Genomic DNA, 26,511 nt, shown 5'->3' on the forward strand with positions numbered 1-26,511 from the left:
TGTTTCAGAACAAAGCAAATGAAACTAAGAAAGCAGTAAATATTTGATGTATTTTACTTGATGATTTTCAAAGGATACATGCGCCGTTAAGTTTTGCTGAAACGTGTTCTAGAAGGATGCCAAAGCTGAATGCGGAAACAACAACAATTAGTCATCTGACATTTCTTTCATAAAATCATAAATCATCTAATCGCACAAATACACACAAATAGGACCAAATTTTGCTATCTTCTAGTAGACTTTGAGAGAACCTTGCAAGTAAGAATGATTGATGATTTCCTCCTCATCAAATGGAAATCCCTGTTTGATTGCGTTAAAGACTCCAGCGTAATTGAACTTCTCTGCATCACTGTCAACGATCACACAAGCCACCTTCAAAAGCCATGGAACACTACGAAGAAACCGAGATGGGTCAAGCTCCTGAAAAAGAAACGTGATTTTTATGTACTATTCTTGCTCACTCACAAAGATCATTTTCTGATGGCGGACTTCACTGACAGAGCCAATTTCGAGACTACTAATTCCACTGATTTTCAATCCAAGAAACATCAAACTAGAAAAGTCATCCTTCAAGTTCGGCACACCTCCCATCATTACATTCCAAGACACGTGACCGCATTCTTTAAAATTGACATCTCGCTGAGGACGATTCTTCACGTAATTTCCACGACGATTACGAAATTTCTTTCCAACCCCATAATCAATCAATTTGCATGGGGAAGCCTGTAAAAATAAAAATAATTTTAGAATAAGAATTTGATAACTTACCGGTGTGATTGTCTTGGCAAATAAAACATTATTCCAGTGAATATCACGATGGATATATCCAAGAGAATGAATAGTTTGAAGAGATTTACCAACGGAAAGCATGATTTTCAAAACATTGGTCGGAGAAAATTTCTTTGGATCGTTGCGCTTACAAACATCTCCCAGTGAATCTCCCTCTTTAGTCATTACTGAAAATATAGATCTGTTTTAAAAAGTTGCACAGTTGTAGAGCTTACCAAGGCATCCGAGAGTGGAGTCAACGACGAAATTATCGACTAAAGTTGGGAATCGCGACTTTTCGTTTGTACCCAGAGTTGAAATCCGCTGAAGAACTGTTCTCTCCAGCTTAAAGCAGTTTTCGCAGAAAATTGTTTCCAGATTTGAAGCTTTCAGCGCCAATGTTGAGTGACGCGAATCCGCATCTACGCAAGCAAACGCTGTGCCGTATTCTCCAGACCCCAAGACTTCAACTATTTTGTAGTTTCGCAAGACGTCATCAACATAGGGGCACGCCTGAAATTATTTCATATTTTGGTTATTCAGTCAATTTACTAAAATTTTGCTAAACAAAAATGCCAATTTTTCATGGATTATAAGGGAATTTACATAAGAAAAAGCAACAAAACTCACCATTATCAATAAAGCGACGACAGATGTAAACAGAAGAAACTGATGATTTGACTTCGGAAAAGCTAAAATGATTCGAAAACTGAATTTCGGCGACAGATTGACTTCACGCTGACCTCACGTTGTGTGAATATTTCGAGTTTTATAAAAAATTAATTTAATTTGTTTTTTCCATGCTTTTTTCAGATTTTTTTCAAAATGGTCCGTCCGGTCTGCAAGCTTGAAGGCAGACAAAACTTTGTCTATATTTCCTGAAAATTGATGTCTGAAACTCGGATCTAGGTCAATTATATAATTTTTTATAGGATTGAGCTACATTGGTGTAACTTTGGATCTGTGGGTAATCGAATATGAGCTTTCAGATTTTCAGATTTTCACTTGATTATATAGGTCACGACCCAAGTTATTTTGAAAATTGAGCTACACGGCTGTAACTTTGGAGCTATGGGTAATCAAGTATGAGCTTTCAGATTTTCACATTTTCACTTGACAATATAGGTCACGACCCAAATTATTTTGAAAATTGAGCTACACGGCTGGAACTTTGGAACTATGGGTAATCAAGTATGAGCTTTCAGATTTTCAGATTTTCACTTGACAATATAGGTCACGACCCAAATTATTTTGAAAGGTGAGCTACACGGCTGTAACTTTGGAGCTATGGGTAATCGAATATGAGCTTTCCGATTTTCAGATTTTTACTTGATTTTATAGGTCACGACCCAAATTATTTTGAAAGGTGAGCTACACGGCTGTAACTTTGGAACTATGGGTAATCAAGTATGAGCTTTCAGATTTTCACATTTTCACTTGATTATATAGGTCATGACCCAAATTATTTTGAAAATTGAGCTACACGGCTGTAACTTTGGAACTATGGGTAATCAAGTATGAGCTTTCAGATTTTCACATTTTCACTTGACAATATAGGTCACGACCCAAATTATTTTGAAAGGTGAGCTACACGGCTGTAACTTTGGAGCTATGGGTAATCAAGTATGAGCTTTCAGATTTTCACATTTTCACTTGACAATATAGGTCACGACCCAAATTATTTTGAAAGGTGAGCTACACGGCTGTAACTTTGGAGCTGTGGGTGATCGAGTATGAGCTTTCAGATTTTCACGTTTTCATTCAATTATATAGGTCACGACCCAAATTATTTAGAAAATTGAGCTACACGGCTGTAACTTTGGAGCCATGGGTAATCAAGTATGAGCTTTCAGATTTTCAGATTTTTACTTGATTCTATAGGTCACGACCCAAATTATTTTGAAAATTGAGCTACACGGCTGTAACTTTGGAGCTATGGGTAATCGAATATGAGCTTTCCGATTTTCACATTCTTACTTTATTATATAGGTCACGACCCAAATTATTTTGAGAATTAAGCTATATGGATTTAACTTTGAAGCTATGGGTAATCAAGTATGAGCTTTCAGATTTTCACATTCTTACTTTATTATATAGGTCACGACCCAAATTATTTTGAAAATTGAGCTACACGGCTGTAACTTTGGAACTATGGGTAATCATGTATGAGCTTTCAGATTTTCACATTTTCACTTGACAATATAGGTCACGACCCAAATTATTTTGAAAGGTGAGCTACACGGCTGTAACTTTGGAACTATGGGTAATCAAGTATGAGCTTTCAGATTTTCACATTTTCACTTGACAATATAGGTCACGACCCAAATTATTTTGAAAGGTGAGCTACACGGCTGTAACTTTGGAGCCATGGGTAATCAAGTATGAGCTTTCAGATTTTCAGATTTTTACTTGATTTTATAGGTCACGACCCAAATTATTTTGAAAATTGAGCTACACGGCTGTAACTTTGGAGCTATGGGTAATCGAATATGAGCTTTCCGATTTTCACATTCTTACTTTATTATATAGGTCACGACCCAAATTATTTTGAGAATTAAGCTATATGGATTTAACTTTGAAGCTATGGGTAATCAAGTATGAGCTTTCAGATTTTCAGATTTTCACTTGATTATATAGGTCATGACCCAAATTATTTTGAGAATTAAGCTATATGGATTTAACTTTGAAGCTATGGGTAATTGAGTATGAGCTTTCAGATTTTCAGATTTTCACTTGATTATATAGGTCATGACCCAAATTATTTTGAGAATTAAGCTATATGGATTTAACTTTGAAGCTATGGGTAATTGAGTACGAGCTTTCAGATTTTCACGTTTTCATTCAATTATATAGGTCACGACCCAAATTATTTTGCATCTTGAGCCGTATGGGTCTATCTTTGAAGTTAAGGGTAATTGAATTTGACTTTTCACATTTTCACACTTTCACGGTAATAAATAGGCCACGAATTAATTTAGCTTGTAAATCAAGCTATAAGTCTTCAACTTTGGGGATACGGCTCATTAAGTGTGAGCTATCAGATTTTCACGTTTTCAAGTGGTTAAATATGTCAGTAACTTATTTATGTATTTTGGAACATGGGCTAAAGGTTTGTAATTTTCGAAACAAGGGCAATCGCAGATGAGCTTCCAGATTCTCACGTTTTTTTAGATGATTTTTTTCTTCTCAAACCCCTCTCTTCTCAAAGTTTGTATCCATATGTTTCTTAATGAAACATTTTATCTACAAATGTTCGCAGTTTATGATCGTTGTTGTATTGATTGTTGTATGATTTCCAGGAAAATTGCACGAAAGTCAATTCAAATGTTACTTTTTAGCCTGTTTCATTAAGAATCTGCGCACAATTAAAAAAAGTGACTGTGAAAACTTCAGATGGTCTGGTTTTTTTTGAAATAATAGAAAAATATAGAAGAAAATCAACTTTGAGTTTCAAATACAAATTATTTTAGAAAATGGAACAGTGACCGTGAAAGAGTGCAAATTCGACTTCCGGCATCTCTTTAAATACAAGAGAGGCTAAGCAAGATGAAATAAAAAAATTTGTTTTTGTCGACAGTGGCCGCCGACATAGGTTTGCACCTTTTCACGGTCACTCTTCCATTTTCAAATCGAAAGACTTGTTGAAAACCCGGGCCTATGTCTCCCGCTTTTTTCCGTGCGCTGTACGCGTTTAGTCTGCAGTGCGGCACACTCTCTCACTCTCGTCTCCTCTTGTTTTTTTTCCACTATCGATTTTTGGTTTCAGGTGGTTTTTCGCCAAAATGTCACGTCAAAACCCTGTCCGAAGCACTCGCGGGAATTCACTCAGAGCTCGGGAAGCTCAGCAGGCACAAGATGCTCCGTTGTTTCAGGAAGTGAGTTTTTTTTAAATTTAAAATCGAGAAAAAATTGAAGGATCGGCAATATTAATGTGAAAAATATATTTCTAGTCCTCCAGCAACGTCTTCGTGGTGGAAAAAGTGTTGAATAAACGGTTGACGCGTGGCGGAAGCGAGTACTATATAAAATGGCAGGTTCGTACATTTTCGTCCTTAAAATGTTATTTGAACAATAATTTGTGCTTCAGGGATTCCCAGAGTCCGAGTGCAGTTGGGAGCCAATTGAGAACCTCCAGTGCGATAGGATGATTCAGGAATACGAGAAGGAAGCGGCAAAGGTGAGATTTTTCAAATTTATTGAGATGAAAATACATAGTAACAAAATTGCAGCGCACAACACGCAAACGTCGATATTCCCCACAACCGTCGACTTCGTCTTCTGCAGAGCTCCAACCATCTACCAGCGATGAATGGGCTGGGAAAACACTGAAGACAATTATTGGAATCACCAAGGCACCCGGAGAACTGCATTTCTTGTGCAAGTTCAGCGACGACTCTGTGCATTTGATTCCATTGAGAGAAGCCAATGTTCGGTAAATATTATCGTTTATAAAAATTTTAGTTTTTCCCTCTAAAATTAGCGACAAAAAATAATTCGGATTTGAAAGAGTCTGAAAAAGATTTAGAATGTTACAAAATTGAAAAATATGGTGAAAGTCGAAAGCTTAATATTCCTGCAAGCCTGGATTTTTCATGTTTATTAAATTTTTGTTTTTTTCTGGTATTTGACAGAAAATAAACAGGGCAATACTATAAGTTTAAAGCAAATCAAAAAATCTAAAAATGCTCACAATCGACTCTTTAACGTACTGTTAAAGTATATAAATGCATCCTAAAATTCATGAAGCTCTGCGGAACGAGCAAATTCGGCCTTCAATACGTGCTAGCAGAACAGCCAAAAATAATAGGTTATTTTTATAAATGGAAAATATGAAACCTCGAATTTCATGATGTAGTTAACATCTAAGAAAGTGCTTCTCGTACACTTAAAAGGCATTAGAAAAACTTGCCTTGAACGTAGTGTGATACTGTAATAAGTTGAGTCAAGATAAAACATTTGTCACGGCAAAGTAACTCGCCCCAAAGAACCTAAGTTGGCGCTATTCACAAGTCGCAAGGGATTTCTTGCAATATTCAAAACTTTTTAAAATATCGCTACTGCAAAGTCATCAAAAATATTAGTTTTCAATAAAGTGTGATTTTCAGTTTTCCAAGTCAAGTCATCAAATTCTACGAAACCCGTCTTGTTCTTCAAGGAGTTTCGCCAACCATCCCAGGAGGAATGAGCTAATTTAATTTCAAAAATTATATCGCACCCTCTCCCCTTCCCATAATTTGATTGTTCTCTCAGTACGTTTCGTGAATTTTCTCGCTGAGATTTCGTTGATGAAGGACTTACTCTTTGTTCGCTTCCCATTTTTCTTAACAAATTTTTGAACTTTTTATATTAAATTTTTTCACATCATTTTGTTTTTTCCTTTAATAAATTATTTAAATATTTGCTTTAGAAACAATCCTTTACCAGATAAACGAAAACGCACATTCTTCTGATTTTATGTTACCGTATCAGAAAAGAAAGATGTAGTTTCTATCTTCTCATCACGTGCTGGGATGCAAAAATGTGACAGGTTGATACATTAATACCGAAATAGTCAATAATGACCACGCTACAACGTGTTTTACAACGAAAGTATTTCTTTAAGAATTTTGTTCAGTTTTTAACAACTCATAATTTTGCTTCTAAAACAAACCTTTCTGATAATCTGACGTTGTCTTGTAAATTGGCTAGTTGTCTGAAAGCGCAACATTTCCTGAAAAGTTTAAATTGTTTATTAGAACCGTTTGATCATATAATTATTAGAGCACATTAAAAATATAAACACAGTTCTTTGTCCGTTTGAAAAAAAAATTTTGTTTGAATTGACTTATCAGATTTTTCACATTTTTAAAAAACTGATTTTATGAAGCCTAAATTTTGCAAACCTGTTTTTGTCAGAACAGTTCATTTTTGTTTTATGAAGGTTTTTATGAAAGCTCATCCTTAATTATTCGTATGATGAATATTTAAATTGTATTTTCAATTGACGTGATTGATTTTACTCGATTTCATTTGACAAACATTTAAAGAAAAACTTTATTTCGTACCACGAATGTCATAAAATTTGGTTCCTACAAATAGTTATCAACATCACTGCGAAAAACGTGAGCCGTGTTGCTGTATCAATACTTTTAACCACTGGCAAGAAAGAGACCTGGTCACCTGAAACATATTGAACTGTAGTCTTTGCTACTTCTTATCAGAAATGTTGCGTTTTAAAACCCACTGCATTGACATAAAATGCCGGTCGGTGTGAAATTCGAAGGAGTTATTCGAACCAAGTTAAACCCCTGAAATAATGATGTTTCGTCATCATTTCTTACTTCAAGTCTCACTTTGGTTTTCACTCTTCGCTGCCATTAAAGTAATTTTTTTAAATTTTTTATTAATATTTATTGTATTTTTCCAATTATCAATGTTGTGTTACATTATTTTTGCAAGCAAAAACTAAGAAATCCGAATCACCCAATCTAATTTTGTATTTCTTTTGCTAAGTTGCATTTTAATTAGAAATAAATTTATCATAACTCACCACAAAAGCCCCTTGCACAATGTCACATGGCTCTGACTGATTCCCGACTCCAGCTGTGATTGTTTTATTCTCCAATCTAGACCACCAATTCCACTTCGAAGAGCAATTTTCTCTATTCAAACCTAACAGCATACTATGCTCTTGCTGTAATATGTGACTTATTTAAATTCACCGTTAACTTGAGACACTCACCGTGCGAATTCCGTATTGTATGTAAGAACCCAAAAGATCGACATTCGATAATACTGCCATTTGACAGGAAGATGCTAGAGAACAAGTATCTATTTATCGACGTAGATAATCTTTTGTACAAAGTCAGTTCAAGGACAAGAATCAATGAACACGGAGTTTTTTTCAAACAATTTTCATGCAATAAAACCATTCCCTGATTTATATACATTTACTTCTGGGATTAATTTCTTGAACCAAATAGAAAAATTTGACATATAAGCTAGACTCAGAAATCAAACGTCAAGCTGAAAAATCTAAAAGTTCAAGAGCTCAACGTTTCTAATCTCATTTTTCACAATTACAAATTTTTAGTTACTTCCCCCTAATCCAATTTTCAAGTTTCAACACTCACGATGCAGCTTGCTAAACAAAAGTTCGCATCTTTCTGGGATTGTGTAGTTCCCCGAAGTATCCTGAACTCCCGCGTACATAGAGCACAACTGGTCAGCATAAAAGGTATTGACTCCGTCAGTTTCTCCAAATTGTTTGCACACCTTAATCAGTGGCTTTTTGATTTTTTTTTTAAAGATTTGACCAGATTTTTTTTTATTTTCTGAGTGTTTTTAGGGAATTTTTGAATAGGTAATTAGTTTTACTTTTAAACATTTTATGATTCAGTCAGTTTCTCTTATTATTAGCTATTCTTCGGATCTTATAAAATCTATTATTGAAATTTCAAGCTCTATAAAATCAGCAATATTTGATAACACAATTCCCAATACCTGGCACAACGTATTATTTCCCGTACAATTGAAGCAGCTGCTAATTTGAAAGAATATTGATAAAATATGCAACACTAAGAAACTCGGCATCTTCATTGCAGATCTGAATGCTAAAATGCGGCTCAGGTCGAACTTCGATGAAAATATATAATTTAGTTTCAGCGTTACTCGGGCAACCAAATATTTTCCTCGCTATTCTAGGGAAACTCGATTATTCCTCCACGCATCATGCTCCAAAAGGTTGTTTCCTGTCCCCCACGTGTTTCTAGTAAATCTACAGAACGTGTGTAGTTTGTTGCAATTGAAGCAGGGAATTGAACGTGATGATCTTTTTGGTATGATAGTGATATTACGATTGGGTACCTTAAAAAAAAAGAAGAAAGGCAACATATGACGTTTTTTTTGAGATTCCGATGAAAATTGAGGAAGTTGATCATAAAAAGTATTTCTCGGATACTCCAATTGTAATGTAAAACTTGAAGATCTGTGAGGAAACCACTTTTATTATATCATACCCATATTTTATAAAAAATTTAAGATTGCAGTAACGCATACAACAGAACTTACTTTCTTAATTTAGTATCTTGTTGGTGTCTCCTACTTTGCGCTCATTGAAATTATGGCTACCAATCAGCGGTAAGAAAAAATTAATGACAGCGTTTTATATGTGCGACAAATACAATAAAAGTTAGACAAAAAAATCGTTTCTGGTCTTTGACAAATAAATTATCCTTATTGTTGTACGTGTCAATAGCGAAATTATTTCAATACACTCAAAAAATTGATAGCTTTACGAGTTTTAATCTTGATAAATATAACCGAGTACCTTGTGTTTCAAATTTGTGCGAGTTGGGGTATGTCGTTTTCCGACATGGTTGTTTATTCTTCAAAAATAATAATCTTGAACACGCTGAACATTTTGTAGTACGCTTACTAGTTTCACAAATTTACATTTCAGTTTTTTAAAAATATTAACTTTCAATATATTATACATGAAATTGAATTAGTTGAGGTTTCCGGTTTTTCTGTAACAGTTCGCGCCTTTTTCTTATTTCATCTTCTTATTTCATTCTCTTTCCACTTCCAAATTTCAATCCAAGAGGCACACTGGTGGTTTCCAATAGGTTTTGTTTACAAGTCAAGAAATTGCGTAGCGATAAAAAAGTGATGCGAATAAAGTGGAAAAGGAGGGCGAGAGGGAGCGGGAGAAGCGGGTGGGAGCGTGCAACGCAACATTGTAGGTAGGCTGGTGTTTGTATTATAATGTGAGATGATAGTTTCGCTTTTTGGTTTTTCTTTGTTGTTTCAGAGACGGAGAGGTTGTATCAGTTTTTGGTCATTCGTTGCGAGAAATGGGAAAACACGTGTGTGTGTGTGTGTATGTTTGTAGGCGGAGGATAAGTATGGGAAAATAGTATTCTCTACTGATGATCTTTGGTGTAAATTTAGTGTTTTTTTTTTGAGGAAAAACGATAATTTAAATAGATTTTGCATTTTATTAGAATATCCACTGATTTTCTGTGAATTTTGGAAAAACAAAAGAAAATACCAATACATGTAGCGAATCAACTGAAACACACGTTTAGTGCCAATTGATATAATATTTAAGTCGATTAAAACATGTCTTTTGAATTGCAATTCGAATTTTGTTGCTTGAATAATTGTTATAATTGTTAGTTTTGATGAATTCAAAATTTTCATATCCATCATTAAAACAGTTCTTGTAAATTTTTGTAAAACATTTTCCAATTTAGTAAATTGTCATATGTATCTAGGTATTAATATTAGAACATACATATAAAGTAACGAGGCATGTTGGTTTTCAGTAGTTTTAAGTTTTTTGGAACAAAATGTTGTGAGAGTTTATGGCCCCAACAAAGTTAAAACTTTCTGAGACACCGTATAACAATTTTCCTGTGCCCTTTCTTACACTATTGTTAGGGTGATTGGGAGCAAATTCCCATGCATTGTTCAACGTTTAACGGTTTAAATGATTTTTGCTAAAGGTATACAAACGTTAATTGAACTTGTATCAGGTTTTAGCAGGAATATATCATTTCCTGAACAAATTTTGTATCAACCTTTGCTTAAGCTTTTCTGGGAAATGCCGCCAGTTTGAAGCATTCTAAGTTACTGAGATTCCTCATTTCTTGTATTCAATAGACAATTTAAAGTTTTATTAGCATGCTGTAGGTAGGTAGTAAGTCGGCAAAAACCTTTAGATTACCATCATTTTTTACTTTAGGGCACTCAAATTTGGCGATATAATCGAGACCGCAAAGAATCAAAGATCGCGACATGATTTCTCGCATTGAGGTCACACATATTCCTAGAGTACCAGATTTGTCCTATTCATCTTACCACGAATGGACCTCATTTCTCCTCACGTTTTATCGTTCGCGTACTTCTTCCTTTTCTTGCCCTTCGTTGTCTCGTCCCCAACATTCATTCTCTGCCTCTCTTTAGTCCGGTTTGCTTGTCCTGTCAATAGCACGTGCAGTCTATTTTCTCTCTTTTCTACTCTGCCACTGCACCGTTTCACGTCTGTCACTCTCCGGCTCTTGTGTGGTCCATCATTTGTACACGAAAGAAGGGGCACCTTTTCGCCGACCACCAACTGTTGTGAAAAGGAGACCAGATGAATTCATGTGCCCCGAGGGGAATTATGTTTACGTAATTTTAAATTAAGTCTAATTACTATGGATTATGACCTGGATGAGCTCATAATATCAATACCGATTTTTATTGCAACCTTTTCTTTAGAACGAATGTTCTTCTTCATTGAAAGTTGTGAAATTTTATCCACATAAAAATTTCAAAAAATGTAATTTTCCAGAGAAGGCATTTGATGTATGCAACGAAGCTCAATCCTTCACACATTGAAATATTGAGCCATACAGGTATTCAAAGTTTTGATTTTTTTTTCGTTTTCTAATTGGCTAATAAGAAACAATATATAATTTTATACTTGTTCCGATTAACGCTCAAACTTAAAACTGAAAGAAGCTTCCATAAAAAACAATAGCCTTTAACTGAAATAATCAATTAAAAAAACTCAAAATAAAAATTTTATGTCCGAATGACTAAGCATAAAACTTTTTAGAACAATGCGTGGTGTGTGGCGACGCGGCGGACGGGTTTCATTACGGTGTTCGATCGTGTCGAGGTTGCAACGCGTTCTTTCGACGAGCGGTCACTTTCAACATGAGTTTCACATGCCGAAGAGGGGGTCGATGTCCTGTTGATAAAAGTGAGTATTTTTTCAAATCTTCTAAATTTCAAAAATTGAAAAAAAAAACGAATTCCGAATAGTTGTGATAACAGGCCTGTCATGAATAAGGTCAAGATTGTTGTTACGTGCAAAACTCTCTTCTACACATAAACACAAAATGTTTTATCAGATCGCTGACTGTTTCAGTTAGTTTCAATTGACTTTTTTTCCATTCCTTGAAGTACGAATAAAAACTGCAGAAAATTCACTACACTTTTTTTAAAAATAAAGATTTTAGAGATTATTTCAACTAATTAAAAAAAAAAGGCAGTAATAAAATTAATTCATCCAAAATTTGAAATGACTTTCGATATTCTGAAATAGCAGGAACATTTGTGTTAGATGTGAACCAAACTAGTAAAACTAGGAAAAACCCCGCGAGTCATTTCAAAAATTGGATAAGTTGCGTTTTTTAGGTAAATTTATGAGGTAACATTTTTGAAAAATTAACATAAATGTATTTTGATTGTTTAAAATTTCACCTAAAGTTTTTGGTGATTTGGCAATTATTTTGATAACTTTTGACTTTCGAAAAATGCTTAATTTTAAAAACCTGGAGTGTTTAAACACATGGTTAAGAATGATAACTCGACCATAAAACGTTTTCGGCAAAATAAAAACTTAAAATCGGTAAAACCTAAATGATTTTTCATTTTTAATGTTAATAAAACAATTCAAACTATTCTTCTAACAGTTACTTTGTGGTATTTAAAATTTTTGCAATAAGAAGGTTATTTTAAGCATTTGCCCTAATGGTATCACTTTAACTTAGAATTACAAAGATGAAAACTCAATGTTTCTTAAAATTTTTGCATTGAACTAGTTTTCGGTATTCTAGGTAAAACAATGTTGCCAACAAAAATAAACGTGTTGCTTCAAAACCCAATATAGCAACACCCGAAGTGAAAGACACTCTCGCATCACTCGTGTTTTGTTGCCATGGAAATGAGCTATAGCTTCAATCTTATGATAGTTTCAATCAAAGCAATATGATTGGAAGTTTATTTAAACTCACTTTTTTTATTGGAAAAATTACGAATGGCTTGTTTTTAAACATTAATGTTTTCCAGATGCTCGTTGTGCTTGCCGAGCTTGCAGATTAGCCAAGTGTTACGCGGTTGGGATGGATAAAAAAGCAGTTCAACCAAAACGAGAAGTGCATACCTCCAATGGATCGTTCGATCAAAATGACCCCGATTATGATCTTCGATTAGGCGGAACACGGGTATGATCTTCCTTTTGCAATTATTTTAAAAAACAGAAAGTGTTTTAGACGTCTCCAAGCTATGAGCTCAGCAGTGATATGACCTCTCCTGGCTCCGCGTTCACACCATTGAATATAAATTTAGCAGTGAGTTGTTTTTTGTTATGGTTTATATATGATAAGAGACCGAAGTTTATTCTTTTACCTAATTGAAGTTATCCTTGATATATAAATTAATTTCTTGATTTCTTCAAATTTAACATCTATTATAAACGTTTCTTTAGGATTTCACACCAGCAATTCCTCCGTCACCACCTAGCGATAGCTCCCTGATAGTCAGACAAGTATACGATTTTATGGAACAAAAGCGGCGAAGGCGAGCAATGCTTTGTGGAAGTCTAGAAGAAATATTATCCGAGCAGGAAATGACGTTACGTCACCCTGCCACGTCAGAAGACTTCACGACAATATTTCAAGCCCAAATGGTTTTAATGTTCGAATGGGTTGAAAAGTTACCCGAGTTTCGGATGCTTTGTGATCACAATGATAAGGTATACACACATGTTTCTCTAATTATGTACAATTTAAATTCCAGACAAAACTTCTACGAGCATTTGCGCTCAAATACATGCTGTTAGACAATGTTTATCACACTTATGAACTTGGCTTTCGAGATCGGGTTAGTTGAAACTGAAGATGTACATAACTGAGTAAAAATGTTTTTATTTTTAGTTAGTATTGGTCAACAACAATTATATTGTTCCCGGTGTACCGATTAATTTTAAAGGAAGTGATGTTGTGGATGAAAATCAAATGAGAGATATGTAAGTTTTTTTTTAACTTGTGAAAATCGTTTGGGAATTTAACTTTCATATTTGATAGATGAAATTTTCAAATGAACTTTTCATTCAATCAAACTTCATCTAGTCCAGCTATGTTAATGCTCTCATTGCAATTGCAACAGTTGCAACAAAGTATCAGATATTTTTTCAGCCTGTTTGCACGCATTTTTTTTCAAAATATAGTTTTTGATAAATACATTTTCTAAGCAACTTGGTTTAATGAGCTACAAAACTTGCATAATTCTTATTTGAATTGGCTAGATGTCTTTTTCGTCTCAAAATTGTTTTTTCAAATTGATGAATATATGAAATGGTTTAGCCAATTCCAATCCCATTTAATTCATATTATACATAGTTCCTCAGCTTACAGTTGCCAAATTTAACATTCAGGTCTTGTTAATAAAAGTTCTCATTTTACAGCCAACATTAATTACAATACTTTTTTTACAGAATGTTCGGCGAACCCATGCGTGCTCTAATCAATGAGCTGGTACTGCCGATTGGCAGTCAGAACATGTTATATGGAGAGATTATGACGATACGAAGAATTATGTTTTGGAATCCTGGAAACGTACAGCTATCTGAAATGGCAAAAGCGTTATCTGCCGAAGCATGCAACGTCGCTATGAAAGAATTGCAACAGTATTTAATATCTGAAGGAGTTGATGATATTGAAGCTCGGATCAAGTTTATACTTCTGTTGCTTCCATCGTTTACAGTGAGCTTTTTAGAGATAAATAGGAAAAGTTGCCAGCATAAGTCTAAAAAAAAAATCTACACGGTCAGCTATCTTTCAAGTTAAAAAAACCATAGTTGTAATTACCGTATTTCCTCTATCAGTCTTGCAGCCTCTATTAGTCTGGCACCCCTATTAGTCTTGCACCACTGCGGGCCAATCGTATTGTCTGACCAGCAATAATTCGTAGAAACTTCAACAAATTCGTCATTTTTTGGTTACATTAAACATGAAGGTGTTCAAATAATTGATAAAATCATTGAAAAGTAAATATTTTGTACTACTTAGACGGTTTCAAGACAAGTTTTGACGAGAATTGGTCAACTTTCCAATGTTATAAGGCAATTGAAAATTAGTCTTGCAGCCTCTAATAGTATTGCAGTTTCTATTAGTCTTGCACCCCTGCGGTTCGATTGAAAATTAGTCTTGCATGCAAGACTAATAGAGGAAATACGGTAATTAAATATTTCCATGTTCCCAGTCGATTCAATAACGCCTTGAAAAATTAACCAATGCTAAATTACACTAAATTAAAAAAAGAAATCATATATCAAATCAAACAATTTTACTACATTACCCACATAAAGCCCAAGATGAGCACATAAAGTTTTGCTCCGACCCCTCTAGGGACATTGTCTTTATTCAATGATGACTAAATATATGCAACTGAAATGTGTTTTTTTTTTTAGTTTCTTCATGGAATTTTTTATTTTGCAGACTCATCACAAGACAATGTACGAAATTGTGCGGTTAATTCCTTCTTTCGGGAAAATGAGTGATTGGAATCAATTTATGGACGATGTTCTCAGCGGAGTCTGATTCATCTTGTTTCTTTAAATTTAAATTTTCCTGTTTGGAGTCCCCGCCAGACCGAGCTCTAAACCCCCGTCCTATTATTCAAAATTCATAAAAATTGTTGTGACTTTTTACACCATCGAATCAAATTCTTGTCAATTCTTGCTGATATTTTTCTATTCTTTCAACCACCTGAAATCAAACAAGTCAATTTATTCCATTTCTTTCAAATACATGCCATAGTCATGGTCCTTTGTTGTACATTACTGTTAAAAAAAATCAAATACGGAAATAAAAATATTGATCAGATGTCACAGTTGTACTGTTGTTCTGAAACTTTTTTATTGAGCAAGTTCTGGTAAATGTTAGCTATTAAAAACTTGAGTGCACTGATTAATTAGGATGTGAGTTTTTGGGTCTCAAAAAAAAACATTTTGTTGTTGCTTTGCATACAATGCCGGTTAAAGTGTTTTAACTCAAAATTTTCAACACTTTAAATTACTAAAATAAGTACCATTTGAAAACAAATGAGTTTATTAGAAACTTGTAGCCATAAATCCATTGATTAAATTTTTTTCATTAAACGTTTAACGCAACTTTACCAAGCTTAGTACAAATAAAAAAGCGCCAATTGAGATTTAATTTAATTAAACTTTCAGTAATAAAAAAGGTCAAACATATCATTATAGAACGGTTTAAATAAACTTGATTTTTTGAAATTAAAAATTTATTTTTGGTAATATGCGAAGTTCATGAAAAATATGGAGAAAACCTAAAATTGGTACTTGTGTATTACATGCCCTCATTTTCAAATTAAATTAAATTGTCATTAATTTCTCCAATTAAAATAAACGTGATATACATTATTCCTCTTTAGGCTTAGAAAATGTTATTTCCTAAGCCTAAAAATACAAATTGTGGTTCACGTTTTCATTTTTCATGGCTTAAAAAATTACTATTAAAATGAGGGCATGTAATACACAAGTACCCTAAAATTTAACCCCATTTTCGAAAAAGATTTGGTTATTTGAGCACAAGTGAAGTGGTTTCAAAATACTTCTCTAACTTACTCTTTCTTAAAAAAAAGACATTTTACGATTTTTTTTTGTGACTTTTGGAATTTAGTTACAGTCAATAAAATAATTAGTTTTGATTTACTTAATTAAATGAACTTAATGAATATAAACAATTAGAGCAAATACGGGACATCTTTTTGTAATATAGCGATAAGTTGTTGAGAATATATATATGTGCATTTATATGATTTGAAAGTTTTTCGAAAACTAATAAAGTTTTGGTAGCTCAATTCATACTAACTAATCATTAAAACATTCAATTAGATACATTGCAAAAATTATGGGCATACATATAAAGAAGTAAATCAAAATTTTCACTTTTAAGATAAGAAACTCAGAATACAACCATTGATAACGATTAAGTTGAAAAAATAAGGTTGTAATCATATTTTTGTCTCATTAAATTTTTTTTCTCAGTTCTAGGTCACTTTAAAACTTGCACCGTTTTTTAAAGATTTTTTTTCAGTTTCCAATTTTCATCTGATTCTTCATAAATCTCTACCTCTTTTAATTTTTATTTAAACCTCAGTGAAGTGAAGTACTGTTCAATTATAGTTTTATTCGATAAACCAAGTTTCTCACTACAAAAAACTTTTTTAAGAGCCGGGTGTCTGGTGAACTGCCAATCATCATCAAATCTATCTTTTGACTTATCGTTTTTTTGATTGCCCTTTTTGCCCATTTTATGGTGCACGAAATCGTTTCTTCAAGTGATAAAAAAGATAATTTTATCTGATAAACCATCATTCTGGTCAATTTACCTCCGATAATACCCACCGAGACAGCTTGTTCCGCAACCGATTTCTGGTGAATAGGGACATTGTACCTTGACTGGGGTAAGTGAAAATAGATCTTTTTCACACTTATTTTTTTAGGTGAGATATCAAAGATATTGATAAGCACGCAAATTTTACATTATTGCTTGAGATAACTAATTTAAAAAATAAGAAAACCGTAAGTTATGGTGATGAAAGTTACACTTTTGATCAAAACTACTATTGTCACTTCTTTAAAAACTTTTTTTTGTTATAAGTTACACATTTTGTTTTCAAAGCTTTTCCAAACATTTGTTTTTGAATTTTGTAGTTTCAGTGACTTCATATCTTGATAATATTATTGCACAAGGTTTAGTCTAAACCCAATATATCTTTCTGAATCCTGATATTTTTTTGAATGTTTACACGGCTTATCGTTGAAAAAAAAAATTCGCTCGGGGCTGAAAACGATGCTGCAGATCCATTGTTTCCTACAGGCTGTAAAACGATGCGTCATTTTTCAAATCTATTTTATGACACATAAAATGTATTTCTAGAAATCTCCAACCGGAAACTGAAAACTTTAATATCGCAAAAACAGGTGCACTTATAAGAATAAGAAACGGTTCCGATAAACGGATCACTTTTTTTTTCTGAACAAAAAATGAATCACACTTTTTCCGTTTCATTCTGGCTAACAATGCTAGGCTAATACTTGTAGAATGTTTAATCTAGACTAATGGAGAAAATTAGTAGCTACTAGTAGCGAAAAAAACTTCAGAATTCGAATCCACGAGGATTATTTAAATAATTGTAAAACAAAATTTCTTATTAAAAAAGGTCATATTATGAAAATCGGATTATTAACATGGTGATCGTTTTTTCCGACTTTAGAACTAAAGCTTTTTTTTAATTCTTAATTAACTATCCTTTTTGAGAAAAACATACGCAAGTCAACGTTCTCAATTTGTTAAACAATGTAAGTGTTTACCAAGTTGCCAAAAGAGTTGTATACAATGGTTTTCAATCTTAAAAATACTTATACTTTTAAACTAAATTTCAATTTCTTCTTTGATTGAAAAATTTCTAAGTTTCCATTTTGATATCATAAAGTGATCAGTATTTTTTTTTTGTATTACGGGAATCACTTTGCCAGCCCCCCCCCCCCCCCCCATCCTTCAATGCCCTTCAACAGCTGACCTTTATGGAATAACGCAATAGTAACATAAATGTTGGCTAGCTGTTGCCTTAGGTGTTTCTAATTACATGTAATGAAAACGCCAATTCATATAACCCCAATATGGTTTGCGACCTGTATAATATTCCTCAAACACATTTATCACTAACGTCAGTATCCAAAAATATTTTTTGTATCGTGTCGTCTTCTCCATCTGCCTTCCACCAGCTGCCAAAAATTCCTAAAATTTAATTCAATGTTTCAGAAAATGATTGTTCGCCACCTCTACTTTTTGTTTTCATCCGTCACGTTGAGCTATTCATTAATCGATTGTTCCCATGAAGATACATGTTTTGGTGAACCACCTGATTGCGATCCGAATACTTCTTGCACGACACTCTTCTATTTTGACGCTACGGGAAACTTGCATCTCTATCTACGCAATTTCACCGACTCTAACGGTTACGCTGCATTTCCAGTTAATCGGCTACCGGAGGATATCACGGAGTATTTCATTTGTCTACCACACCAGGGAAAACGTGTAAGCGGGCATACCGAACTTGGCGAGTTAGTGCAAATTTCTGATAGGGTTAGTTTTTTTTTTTAATTAATTTTAATTTTTGAATAACTTCATCTTTTTTTTCACTCTTCCATTTTGAACCTCACCTAAAACAAAACCATTCAATTTTTCTATTATTTTGAAATAATTAACGATTCTATTAAATTTCTGCGTACAACTTGATTTTTTGAATTTTTTAATTGCCAATTAGTACCCCGTCGCGAAGATGTCCGAAAATAAGTATGGTAGATCATAACTTAAAACAATACAGATACTATTTTCATTGATTTGATTGAGAAAATTCTCAAATCATTTATTTTCGAAAATATTTATTTACACTTCTACAGAAATAAGACTACAATTAACTTATGATGTCACAGTACAAACAATAGCATTTAAGTTTTTTTCAAAATATAATTTTAGTGCAGCTTTACCGAACATTATTATCAAAATATCGGTTGGCTCAGTTTGAGAAAGCTCCAACAAATGTATCGTAACCAGTCATTCACTTTGGATTTTCTTATTAATGAATTATATAAAATTCCCTTGCAACTTGAGACAAATGTATTTCTAGAATCTGACTGGCGTTGTGGAAAAACTTGACAACTACACCTTCCGATGTATGTTTAGTGCGTTCGAACTTCCCGACAATTTCCAGCAAGAGCAGGTCTTTTTTGTATCGAAAGACACTTACGATGAAATATTTGTGATCTTCGACGGAAAACAATTATACAACTTGGAAAATGAAATTGATTTTGATGCATATTCGGATGACGAAGAACTAGTAGAAAACGTCATGGATGATATATTCACTTCGGATGATGAAAAAATAATGTCTGATGTCATTGGCAAACTTCCCCTTGTTACGGATAAAAAGGAAGACATTGAGTTTGAGGATACAGAACGTCGAATTCATTCTCGAAGTGTTCGAAAAAATTTTGTTAATGGAGAATATGTGGATCTTTCGGAGGAAGAAAAATTGGAATATAATGAAAATGAATATAGTGACTCTGAAAATGTTGAAGATGAAAGCGAAGAAGAAGTAGTAACTGTACAGGTTAGTTGAAAAAAGACCACATCATAAAAAATGTTTCGCATCTCGGTGCTTCTTACTTTTTTGAAACTTATTGCTCTACTGGAATACAGGAGAAAATAAAACATACAATTGTACTTAAAATATTTCAGAGATTTCGCCGAATACCAAGACAACAAGAAAGAATGATTGAAATAAATGGGGAAGCTGATCACAAAATCAAAATTGAAAGCTACAAGAAAAACAACGACTCCAAGAACATCGAAGGTAATGCAAATATACCATGGATTTATACATTTGTATTACTGCTTCTGTTGTTATAATAATTTACACTGATAACTTGTTTTATTTAGATTTCAATGCTCCAACGGGTATTGACTTTGCTTTAGCATATTTTTTCTCCCATTTCCAAGGTAGAAAGATTCAATCCATTACCATGACTTGCAATGAATATTTTACTTGAAATAATGAACACTAAAAAAATTGTGCAGTTTCTTGGTTTCTTTCGGAGCGTTTTAACAAACATGAATTTTACAGTCAAGGCCTACATTCAACTATACAAAAGATCATACAGTTGTATTAGAAATAAAACACGCTTCAAAGTCATGCCAGGCTTTCCGTACAACCGCCTCATTGGCTCAGTGGCAGAGCGTCTGTCTAGTAAACAGAAGGTCGCTGGTTCGATTCCAGCATGAGGCACCGAAATTTTTTGTTGACTTTTAACTCAAAATCGGTGTTCTGAAAAAAATTCTCTTATAACCCGTCACATTCTGCATATGAAATGAAAAGAAATGTAAAAAATCATTTACTATATATAAAGCGCGTGTCCTTCTGTCCCTATGTAGTTTGATCTTTGATCAGAGCAACGAAATTTTGGGAAACCTTATGCTAAGTGCGCAGCAGACATCGATCGAGGTCCGCGAGAGACACCGTATATCTAATGTGCTTTCTCAAATAGTCGGGGGCCGCGCCGTAGGTGCGGTCCACGGCTGGTATAAATATAAAATACAAGTAGATATAGAAAGATAAATGATTATTTAGCGCATACCTGTTGGTGTTGTTTAATTGGGTATTCATGGTTTGTTTCTGATGCCGTTTTTGGAGTATCCGTCCGCAATAGACCACATTCGTTTTTCGTTTTCTCGAATTATTTTCTACTACTTCAGCATCTCTATTCTGGAAAATACTTGGCACACTGACTTATAGTATCCTTTTTCTGCACAAATTATTGTGCAAAATTGTTGTGCCCAAAAATATCAATTAGACACCAAAGACATGGTTTCTGTTTCAGACCTCCCAGTTTTTTACTTTTTCGTTTACAGTTCTGAATGTTTGTAGAATATTGTCTACACGATTTTTTGTTTTCTGAAAAAAAAATTATTTTTCATAATTTGTATGATGTTTATTTATTCCCTATAGATGTCACAGTCTTTGGGGCGATTGGCGAACTGTGTCATGCTAGTTGGTAATAGTAACAGGAGAGACTAATGCAATGGTGGAGTGCACAGACATTGTGGCTGTCGGCATACATACGCCGATGTGCCGAGTATCCCATCTGCCGCACACATCTTTTGAGTCTGTCGTCTCCATTTGTTCTCCACTCTTTATTCGTATTGAATTTATATTAGTCGGTCGACATTTTTTTCTTTCTTATATAATTGTTCAAAAAATTTTTGAATATAAAATTTTTGAATAGCAGATATAGGAAATCTAGTCAAAATTTTAATGTGCCCGGAAATAGAATTTCTAATTTAAAATGTTTCGCATTTTTACAATATTTTTTTCTTTATTTTCTTCTCTCTTATTTTATATATTTTAGTGGTTTGTCATTTTCATTCGATGTGAGCCCAAATTTCGTGTTTTTGGACCCATCAAATGACATTGTACCTCATTTTTTATTGAAATATTATTGGTCTTACAGGACATGGTAAAATCACGAGTGTGGGACTATTTTCTGAAACTTCAAGATGGCCGCAACAAATGCAATTTATGCAACAAAATTTTGGCGAGAGGGAGTAGAGGTATAAATTTTCTTTGTTTAAAATAGTGTTTTTAATAAACATTGTTCCAGGTTCAACACATAACCTTATCAGTCATTTGACGCGAGTTCACCCAAAAGAATATGTTCTTCAAGAAGAGCCACCAGTTATGATAGCTCAGGAGGATTCTTCGGAATTCAGTTTTCAAAGTAACAATATGAAGACTGAAGATTTCACAATGCAATCATTTTTTGAACCAGAATTCATGAAACTGTATAATGATAACAATATCACCAAGTCTATTATGGAAATGATTTGCATGGATTCAATGCCAATGACGACGACTGATCGAGCAGGATTCAAGCGATTTATGACAAGTGTATGTCCGGATTATGAGTTGAAAAGTCCCTCATCAATGATATCATACGAGTTGCCAAAATTGTATCAAGAGTACGAAGACCAACTAAGAATGGAATTGAATTTGGCTGAGCACGTTGTTCTCTCTGTTGACATTTGGTCCGACAAAGGTTCGATACAGGAGATGATTGGAGTTACTGGAAACTTTTTGAAAAACGAGAAAGTAGTTCGTCGTACAATTGGAGTTATCAACTATCAAAAGGACGTACACAACGGAGTCTATGTTGCTGCTGAACTTGATAACCTGATGGCCCGGTTCAATTTAAATGGAAAAGTAGAAGTTGTCTGCAGAGATTACAATTCAATTGTAGAAAATGCATGTGACCATTTGAAAATTTCTTCAGTTAATTGCTTCAATCAACAGCTACATTTGGCAGCTTGTGAGGCAAAATCAAAAATTGGACAAATAAACAGAGTTTTGTTGAACTGCAAGCTACTTGTCAAAAATTTGAAAAACAGTTCTGTCACCTGGCAAACATCAGAGAAAATCCAAAGTTTAATGGAAATTCCAAATTTGTGCCTCAATCATTGCTCAGACGAATGTTGGTGTTTCTTGCAAGAATTCTTTGGGAGGGTCATAGAATGCCAACAAGTGATTGAAGAACTTCAAAAACTGCAATCGAGCGATTGGGACCTTATGAGAGATGTCGTGGAAATTCTGGCACCACTTAGCAAGTTTTCTAAATTATCAGAGGTAAATTTGCTACTATCATCATTACCCCTCTATGTTTTTTTTCCAGTCAAAAGAGTCGTCTGCTTCAGTGATCATTCCATACTGTGATTATCTTGTGAAAGCATACGAATCAACACAAAATCAGCCGGAAGCATTTTTGGCAGTTAAAGAACACATGGAAAGAGAGCTGCACAAATACACATCTTGCCAGTACTTGAAATTTTCCACTCTACTTGATCCGCGATATAAGGTATAACTTTAAAATATGAGAACAAGATTTGTTAAGTTGTATATTTCAGGATTTATATACAAACGACAGTGACACTTCCAATTTGATAAAGGCCATTGAAACTGAATTTGAAACGATGGATTACAAAAACAGAACATTTGAAGAGATTTCTTCAGAATTGTGTGGACCAGCTCCAAAATCTCAGAAACTTGATTTTGACGCTTATATACAGGTATTTAAAACTCAAAACATAGTTAAGTTAACAAATAAATTGCAGGAAAAAATTAAATCTCGCGGCAAACATAACGCATTAACTGGTGAAAAATTGACCGTGAGAATGGAAGTGACTCGATATCTCTCAACAGCCGTTGAAGATGTAACGCCTAGAGATTTCTGGCTAAACGATGTGACAAAAGCTTCTTATCCAAGACTTGCCAAATTCGCTCGACGTTTTATAATTTGTCCGACGGGATCTAGTGCAGCCGAGAAACTATTTTCAACAGATCGAGCGACTATGGATGAGTACAGAAATACTTTGTCTGATGAAAATTTGAAAATGCTCATTTTTTTGAACAAAAATATTTCTTCAATGACTGATCTTGAATTTGAAACAGAGCGGGACCTACATGACTAATTATTGATCTAATGATTTTATTTATTTGTTACTGAAAATTTCTGATTTTTTTTTGTTTTCCAATAAAAATCTTTATACTTTTTGTTGCAAATTTTGTGTCTTTAAACGATAGGGCAATAAAAACTAGCGTTGGAAAATACCATGAAAAAATAAATCGAAAAAATCAAAAAAGAAATCCGTCGAACCGGATTCGAACCAGTGACCTAAGGATACCCGCTGACTCTACAGTCCTCCGCTCTACCAACTGAGCTATCGACGGCATGTGAACATGCAACACGCTCTGCGTAAAAGTTCTTGCCCCTTCTCCCACTCTCTCTCTCTCTCTCTCTTTTGCTTTCGTGCGGAGAAGCATGAAAGATAGAGCGGAGAGAAGAAGCGTGAAAAGTGCCGGCGGCTTTCATGTGCTTGCTGACTAGAAAAGAGCAGTGGCTATTTTCTAGTTAGATAAATTGAATATTGTGAAAATGGTTTAATAAATGCACCACTGTACAAGAAAAAGCTTATTGAAATTCATCTTTAAAACTACATATATTATACATTGTTCATTTTTATTCAAAAACAAAGATCAGTAGTTTAAAATTGAGGAATAATATTACAAGTGTAAGGTTTAGCGGTTAAAACAACTCCCCAATCTGGAGTCAAGTCAATATTAGAAGTGGCAACAAACTCATACTTCTGAATTAGTGCACTGAAAATCAGGAATAGTTCCATTCTTGCAAGCCCTTCTCCAACACAGTTTCTTTTTCCAATACTAAAGGGGATCGTTTTTTCAAGAACAGCCTGAAATACAAGACACATTTTTTAAAATTCAATTTCCTAATTCATGCTCTACCTTATCAAACGTTTTCCCATCGGATTGTAAGTAGCGGCTTGGATTGAATGTTTCTGGATCTTCAAACACTGTGTCATTTCTCATCACTGACCACAATTGCGCAAAAACTAATGAACCAGCTGGAACTCTGTTTCCGTGAATTTCAGTTTCCTCTTTGCCTGAAAATGCACAAGTTGACTTTGAAAAAAAAAACAGTATCCAAAAATGAACATCTTACACTGATGAGACCCCAAGAAAGGAATCATGTTAGAACATCGCTGCACTTCATGGATCACTGCTTGAGTATATGGCATATTTGGTTTATCTGACATTGATGGCAAACGTGCTGTTCCAACATTGTCCAGTATTTCTTTTCTGACTTTATCTTGAACTTCTGGATATTTCATCATAAATGCCAAATGCCAGCGAAGAGAATTTGATGTGGTCTCCATGCCAGCTAACCAAAAATCGAGAACTGTTGCACACAAGTTTGTAATACTGAAATAGTGATTATATTTAGTTTTAGAGAATAAGCAAATACAAACTCAAGTCCAGGATTTCCCGTTTGCTTCATCTGTTGCATGTAAGCGTGGACAAAATTTTCAGGTTCACTCTCCCCATCGTATTTTTTCACTTGCGTAGCTACTTCTTCTTCGATAAATGTATGGTACTGAAAATCTCACTCAATTTCTACTTAAGTAATAACTAATATAATTCAACTCACCGAAGATATATTATTTTTAATGTTGTGATATCCGATATCTCCAACTATCGGAACATGTTTCAACCATGGAAACGCAGAAACCAATAGTGGCATTTTTCCTTGAAGATGCCTCAGATGTTTATCGACAATTTTAACAAACGTCTTGAATTTCTCCGAGTCTTCATATTTGTAATGAAAACCGAACAGTGTTTCATTGATCACGTTTCCCACACAAAGTTGAATTGGCCAAAAAACGTCGACGTTTTTCTTATCATTAATGTTTTCCAGTTGAATAAGCATTTCGTGAACCGAACGGATTACTTGTTCTTCCATCAAATTTCTCCCTAAACCAAAGTCACGAAGGATTTTCAAGGAAGTTCTTCTCTGAAGTCGCCAGTGGTCACCATCCGAGGCAAGAATACCAGTGTGATCGTGAACTGGCAGAAGGGTTTCCGGAGAACGGTGAGCTCGGTAAGTGAATGTGTCACCTGAAGAACTTATACAGTTATACTTAAAGCGTTTAAATAATTGATGGAATATTGGAAAAGTTTGTAGTTTTTAATGGGTTAACCGGTATAAAGTAAAGCTTTCTACGAAAAATCTGTCAGTTTTGCAAAGCTTGAAAAATAGTCTTGCAGCCTCTTATAGTCTTGTAACTTCTATCAGTCTTGCACCCCTACGGACCGATTGGAAATTAGTTTTGTTTGCAATACAAATAGAGTAAATACTGTAAATTATACCACAATTAAACAGTTGATAATTTACAACTTTTTTACTACTCCCTATGCTGATTCAAAGTTTATTAACAGAAACCCCAATTTTTTTGAAAATAAACTGCTACAAACAATGTGTCTCTAGAGATATGTTTTTGTAACTTGATTTTTTTTGTTGGAAAATGATCAAGTTTTTGTATTTTTTAAAATATTTTTAATTATATTCTATAATGTTTCATAAATTTATATTATTGAAACGTTGAGATTTTTATTTTTAAATTTTATTTAAAACACACCTTGATTAACAAATGCATCTTTTATATGCTCATAATCAGTCAACACAATTGCCGGAAATGGAATCCATATGGTAAAACATGGCCCATAGGTTTTAGATAAAACGTCAAAATACTTTTGAACATTGTCTGGAGGGAACTGAAATATTTTATTTAGAACAACTTTCCCCCTATGCCACTGGACAAACCTGGTGAATATTACCAATGAATGGAAGAGGTAGTGGTCCTTTTGGATATTTACTCACTTTCCAGTAAAAATGAAAAACATAAAAAATAATAAAAATTACAAAGGCTAAAATGAAGACTGACATTTTAACCTCTCAAATCTATTTCCCAATTGTCCCAAATAACTTCTCCCTGA

General features: G+C 33.9%; 7 protein-coding genes and 3 non-coding genes across 11 annotated transcripts; 6 read left to right on the forward strand and 4 right to left on the reverse strand.

The window, feature by feature from the left end:
• Positions 1-151: 151 nt before the first annotated feature.
• Positions 152-1,454, reverse strand: K08H2.5 (Protein kinase domain-containing protein). The gene is made up of 5 exons (NM_001375162.2): positions 1,399-1,454; positions 1,005-1,281; positions 769-956; positions 466-723; positions 152-420 (listed from the first exon to the last, which is right to left on the reverse strand). Exons 1-5 carry the CDS (start codon positions 1,399-1,401, stop codon positions 232-234), a joined length of 915 nt encoding a protein of 304 aa, NP_001361832.1. The 5' UTR covers positions 1,402-1,454; the 3' UTR covers positions 152-231.
• A 3,058-nt stretch (positions 1,455-4,512) lies between these two features.
• hpl-1 (Chromobox protein homolog hpl-1) lies at positions 4,513-6,167 on the forward strand. Its single transcript, NM_077798.5, has 5 exons — positions 4,513-4,643; positions 4,719-4,802; positions 4,856-4,945; positions 4,998-5,200; positions 5,874-6,167. Exons 1-5 carry the CDS (start codon positions 4,551-4,553, stop codon positions 5,956-5,958), a joined length of 555 nt encoding a protein of 184 aa, NP_510199.1. The 5' UTR covers positions 4,513-4,550; the 3' UTR covers positions 5,959-6,167.
• Positions 6,168-6,757: 590 nt separating this feature from the next.
• Positions 6,758-7,560, reverse strand: K08H2.7 (uncharacterized protein; the record flags this gene model as incomplete). 2 transcript variants are annotated; one of them, NM_001373551.3, is made up of 4 exons in its annotated part: positions 6,783-6,927; positions 6,992-7,055; positions 7,298-7,441; positions 7,490-7,560. In NM_001373551.3, 4 exons carry the CDS (start codon positions 7,547-7,549, stop codon positions 6,821-6,823), a joined length of 375 nt encoding a protein of 124 aa, NP_001360788.1. In that variant the 3' UTR covers positions 6,783-6,820. The 2 variants fall into 2 exon arrangements, with proteins under 2 accessions (NP_001360789.1, NP_001360788.1); NM_001373552.3 differs by lacking the exon at positions 6,992-7,055 and having other exon boundaries at positions 6,758-6,927; positions 7,490-7,549.
• A 3,526-nt stretch (positions 7,561-11,086) lies between these two features.
• On the forward strand, positions 11,087-15,407 carry nhr-32 (Nuclear Hormone Receptor family). Its single transcript, NM_077800.8, has 9 exons — positions 11,087-11,150; positions 11,354-11,500; positions 12,592-12,746; positions 12,795-12,872; positions 13,010-13,276; positions 13,321-13,404; positions 13,458-13,549; positions 14,018-14,285; positions 15,021-15,407. The coding sequence occupies exons 1-9, from the start codon at positions 11,099-11,101 to the stop codon at positions 15,120-15,122; spliced, it is 1,245 nt and encodes a 414-aa protein (NP_510201.2). The 5' UTR covers positions 11,087-11,098; the 3' UTR covers positions 15,123-15,407.
• A 1,521-nt stretch (positions 15,408-16,928) lies between these two features.
• On the forward strand, positions 16,929-20,188 carry K08H2.10 (CUB domain-containing protein). The gene is made up of 4 exons (NM_001270288.4): positions 16,929-17,010; positions 18,372-18,695; positions 19,240-19,722; positions 19,851-20,188. The coding sequence occupies exons 2-4, from the start codon at positions 18,375-18,377 to the stop codon at positions 20,019-20,021; spliced, it is 975 nt and encodes a 324-aa protein (NP_001257217.1). The 5' UTR covers positions 16,929-17,010; positions 18,372-18,374; the 3' UTR covers positions 20,022-20,188.
• A 137-nt stretch (positions 20,189-20,325) lies between these two features.
• K08H2.t1 lies at positions 20,326-20,397 on the forward strand. The gene has a single exon. It is a non-coding gene; the product is annotated as a tRNA-Thr (tRNA).
• A 1,220-nt stretch (positions 20,398-21,617) lies between these two features.
• K09A11.1 (BED-type domain-containing protein) lies at positions 21,618-23,712 on the forward strand. The gene is made up of 5 exons (NM_077801.5): positions 21,618-21,719; positions 21,770-22,788; positions 22,835-23,017; positions 23,067-23,228; positions 23,274-23,712. The coding sequence occupies exons 1-5, from the start codon at positions 21,623-21,625 to the stop codon at positions 23,628-23,630; spliced, it is 1,818 nt and encodes a 605-aa protein (NP_510202.2). The 5' UTR covers positions 21,618-21,622; the 3' UTR covers positions 23,631-23,712.
• 21ur-14419 lies at positions 21,806-21,826 on the forward strand. Its single transcript, NR_072380.1, has one exon.
• A 93-nt stretch (positions 23,713-23,805) lies between the features above and the next one.
• K09A11.t1 lies at positions 23,806-23,889 on the reverse strand. The gene is given in 2 exon segments: positions 23,806-23,841; positions 23,853-23,889. It is a non-coding gene; the product is annotated as a tRNA-Tyr (tRNA).
• Positions 23,890-24,163: 274 nt separating this feature from the next.
• cyp-14A1 (CYtochrome P450 family) lies at positions 24,164-26,478 on the reverse strand. Its single transcript, NM_077802.5, has 7 exons — positions 26,339-26,478; positions 26,154-26,289; positions 25,166-25,632; positions 24,987-25,111; positions 24,680-24,939; positions 24,463-24,620; positions 24,164-24,410 (listed from the first exon to the last, which is right to left on the reverse strand). Exons 1-7 carry the CDS (start codon positions 26,459-26,461, stop codon positions 24,204-24,206), a joined length of 1,476 nt encoding a protein of 491 aa, NP_510203.1. The 5' UTR covers positions 26,462-26,478; the 3' UTR covers positions 24,164-24,203.
• Positions 26,479-26,511: the final 33 nt, after the last annotated feature.

This window comes from Caenorhabditis elegans, chromosome X, assembly GCF_000002985.6.
Source record: "Caenorhabditis elegans chromosome X".
In the NCBI taxonomy this organism is placed as follows: domain Eukaryota; kingdom Metazoa; phylum Nematoda; class Chromadorea; order Rhabditida; family Rhabditidae; genus Caenorhabditis; species Caenorhabditis elegans.